The 3362-nt window shown below is 53.2% G+C and overlaps 1 protein-coding gene across 1 annotated transcript in view; it reads left to right on the forward strand.

Annotated features, from left to right (window-relative positions):
* Positions 1–234: 234 nt before the first annotated feature.
* CLSTN1 (calsyntenin 1) overlaps positions 235–3362 on the forward strand; it is a 101170-nt gene continuing 98042 nt past the window's right edge. Inside the window, exon 1 of the mRNA XM_023215297.3 lies at positions 235–585. Within this exon, the coding sequence (XP_023071065.1) occupies positions 495–585 (91 nt within the window). The 5' untranslated portion in view covers positions 235–494. The remainder of the gene's footprint in view (positions 586–3362) is intronic.

Below are 3362 nucleotides of genomic sequence, written 5' to 3' on the forward strand. Positions count from 1 at the left end.
AAGCCCCTCCCGGCCGCTCGGAACCCACCCCAGGCGCGTCCCCGCGGGCGCGCGCTCCAGGCGGGGCCGATGGGCTCGGAGGCGCGCCCTCTCCCGGGTCCGCCGCGCGCGCTCCCTCCCCTCCCCTCCCTTTCCCTCCCGGGCCCGCGCGCTCCCCGGGTCCGCCGCGCGCGCGCCTCGCGCCGCTCCCCATCCCCGCCCCTCCCGCCGCCACCCCGCCCCCGGCCGGGTACCCTCGCCGGACCCGAGAGAGAGCGTCGCCGCCATCTTAGTTGCTGCCGCTGCCTCCAGCAAGGCGCTGCTCTGAGGCGGGGAGGGCGCCGCGTCCCGAGGGCGCGGCCCAGCGTCACGGCGGCGGCGGCGGCGGCGGCGGCTCCTCCTTGGATCCCCGGAGCTCGCCGCGCCGCGGAGCAGCCGGCCCCGGGCCTCTAAAGCTCCGAGAGCTCCGCTCGGCGTCCCGCTCGCCTCCCTGCCGCTCCCGCCCCGGGCTGGCGATGCTGCGCCGCCCCGCGTCCGCGCTGGCCCCGGCCGTCCGGCTGTTGCTGGCCGGGCTGCTGTGCGGCGGCGGGGTCTGGGCCGCACGAGGTAAGCCCCGAGGCCGGGCCGGGCCCCTGGGTCGGTGCGGGATTCGGGTCCCGGTGCGGGAGTAGGGTCGGATGCCGGGATTCGAGCCGGGATGCGGGGAGTCGTCAGGTCCGAGCGCAGGGAGCCGGGTCAGGGCGTGGGGTTCGGGTCGGGGGTCGGGCACGCGGAGCCGGGGCGCAGGAGACTGCGGGCGCGCGCTGCGGGCGTCCCGGGGAAGCCAGGCTCGGTCCCGGGCGGGGCACCTGGGCCTGTGCCGCCCCCACTGCAGCCCAAGGTGGTGGCTGCGCTGATTTGGGGGGACGTGCAGACGGGCCGAAGGGTCAGTCCGCCCTGCTCAGCGGCGCACGCAGGCTGGGGCTGCACCCCTGGGTGAGATGCTGTGTGTACGTGTGCTCAGAGGTGCATCAGGCGGGGGGTGCACGCACAGTTTTGGTGTATGCTTACATAAGAGCCCACTCCTCCGCATCCCGTTTCCAAGATCCCGATTCTCTGTTGCTGCACCGCGGACACCACGACTTCGCCCCTTTCCGCCTCCTCCCAGGGTCCTTCAGACGTTGTCTGTTTCCAGTGGAGCCGAGGCTGAAACTTCGTGCTTCCCTCCCACCTTTTCACCCAAAGGTGAAATCGCGATGAGATTTGCGACCGCGGGCTCACCCAGTGTTAGAGATCTGCGTCTCTGCTACCCCTGGTGCCTTGGTGCAGTTTTTCTGACGGTCATTTAGACCGTGGAGGGTTAGATGCCCTCTACAAAAACGAGAAATCCCTCTGGTTCTTTAGGATTGTAGGACCGAAATTATTTTATGGCTCGGTGGGAAGTAATATTTCTTGGCTAATATATTATTAGCTTTTAACCTTCATCCACTTAACCTTTTAAACCTTGCGTGTTCTCTGATATTGACTGGTCTTGCCAACGAAAAGCTTACGCATTGCAGATACAGTATTTGCTTCTGAGTGGATCTTGAAATCGTAAACATTTTCCTTGGCCTTAGAGCAAAGTAATCTAGGTGTAGTCTGTAGAATCTACTGTAGGCTTAAATCTGTTGTTCTGATTTTTTTTTTTTTTAATGAAAAGAAATTTTGGGGAGGAGGTTTGATAGAAATCCAGATGAAATGGTCATATTTGAATTTAGCAAGCTTTAAAAAAAATTCTTATTTTCCCTTCCCTGGCGTGACATAAGGAGAGAAGTGTGGTGTTCACGAAATTAAAGGGCAGAGGCGGCAAATGCATCTTTTGTTCCATGTTCCTTTCTAAACATCGAGGATGATAAACTTTGAATACTTCTTTTATTTCATTTCTGACATTCTGTTGACTGTCAGATTCAGATCTTAGTCACTAAGTATCTCATTGCTGGCCATTTGATTTTTAAAAGTAACATCAAACTAAGTTTGAAATGTTCTTTCCAGATGTGGGTTGGAGGTCTGAAACTCTAATATATCCAAGAGAAATGTCAAAGTTTTGCTTCTCTTGGGGAAAACCCACACGTTTTAAAAATATGTGCTTGGATTGGGTATTTTGGGAACAGTTTAAGTATATTTAGTTTAGTCAGTGATACCATTTCTTGTTAAAATTGGTGCTTTCTTAAATAGCACCTACATTTGTTAGTCATTATTTAATTGCCTTGGTTACTTAAACAGCATACATTTCAACTTTGAATATCTTCATTACCCGAGACCGACAGAAATGTTGTGTGAAAGATGTGTTGACTAGTTGAGTCATTTATGATTTGCTTTCTCTAAGTTTTTCTTGGTGCCGTTAGACAGTAGTTCAAGATTCTTAGTCTTCAGAATAAAGACATTTTACACATCCGTTATTTGGTCGCATTGGTTTTTTGTTCAGGTTGCAAGTTAGAAAATGTCTTGGAATTATTACACAAAATGCTAATAAAAACAATTTCATTTTGAAATATTACAAGTGAATTTCATGTGTAAATTTACAGTTTGGAGACACTCTGGGCTCATTTTAAGAGATCATTTCAACTCATATCTGAAATTTTTACTGCTGTAAGGCAGTACGACATGAACTCCTGTTCATGCTGTAGCTACCTTTAGTAATCGTTAATGTTAGATTACGTAGAGACTGCTGGACAAAATGATAAATTTTCTAATATAAATTACATCTTGATTATTAGTTTTGTAGAGACCCTCAAATTTTATTTTAATTATAGCTGTAGTTCTCAAGAAATGTTGAGTAGAGCTGGGCGCAGTGGCTCGCGCCTGTAATCCCAGCACTTTGGGAGGCCGAGGCTGGTGGATCACCTGAGGTCAGGAGTTCGAGACCAGCCTTGTCAACATGGTGACACCCCGTCTCTACTAAAAATATAAAAATTAGTTGGGTGTGCTGGTGGGTGCCTGTAATCCCAGCTACTTGGGAGGCTGAGGCAGGAGAATTGCTTGAACCCAGGAGGTGGAGGTTACAGTGAGCCAAGATTGCGCCCCTGCACTCCAGCCTGGGTGACAAAGCAAGACTCCGTCTTAAAAACAAATTAAGGGCCGGGCGCGGTGGCTCAAGCCTGTAATCCCAGCACTTTGGGAGGCCGAGACGGGCGGATCACGAGGTCAGGAGATCGAGACCATCCTGGCTAATACGGTGAAACCCCGTCTCTAATAGAAAATACAAAAAAAACTAGCCGGGCGACGAGGCGGGCGCCTGTAGTCCCAGCTACTCGGGAGGCTGAGACAGGAGAATGGCGTGAACCCGGGAGGCGGAGCTTGCAGTGAGCTGAGATCCGGCCACTGCACTCCAGCCGGGGCGACAGAGCAAGACTCCGTCTCAAAAA

Source organism: Piliocolobus tephrosceles, chromosome 1, assembly GCF_002776525.5.
Source record: "Piliocolobus tephrosceles isolate RC106 chromosome 1, ASM277652v3, whole genome shotgun sequence".
NCBI lineage: Eukaryota > Metazoa > Chordata > Mammalia > Primates > Cercopithecidae > Piliocolobus > Piliocolobus tephrosceles.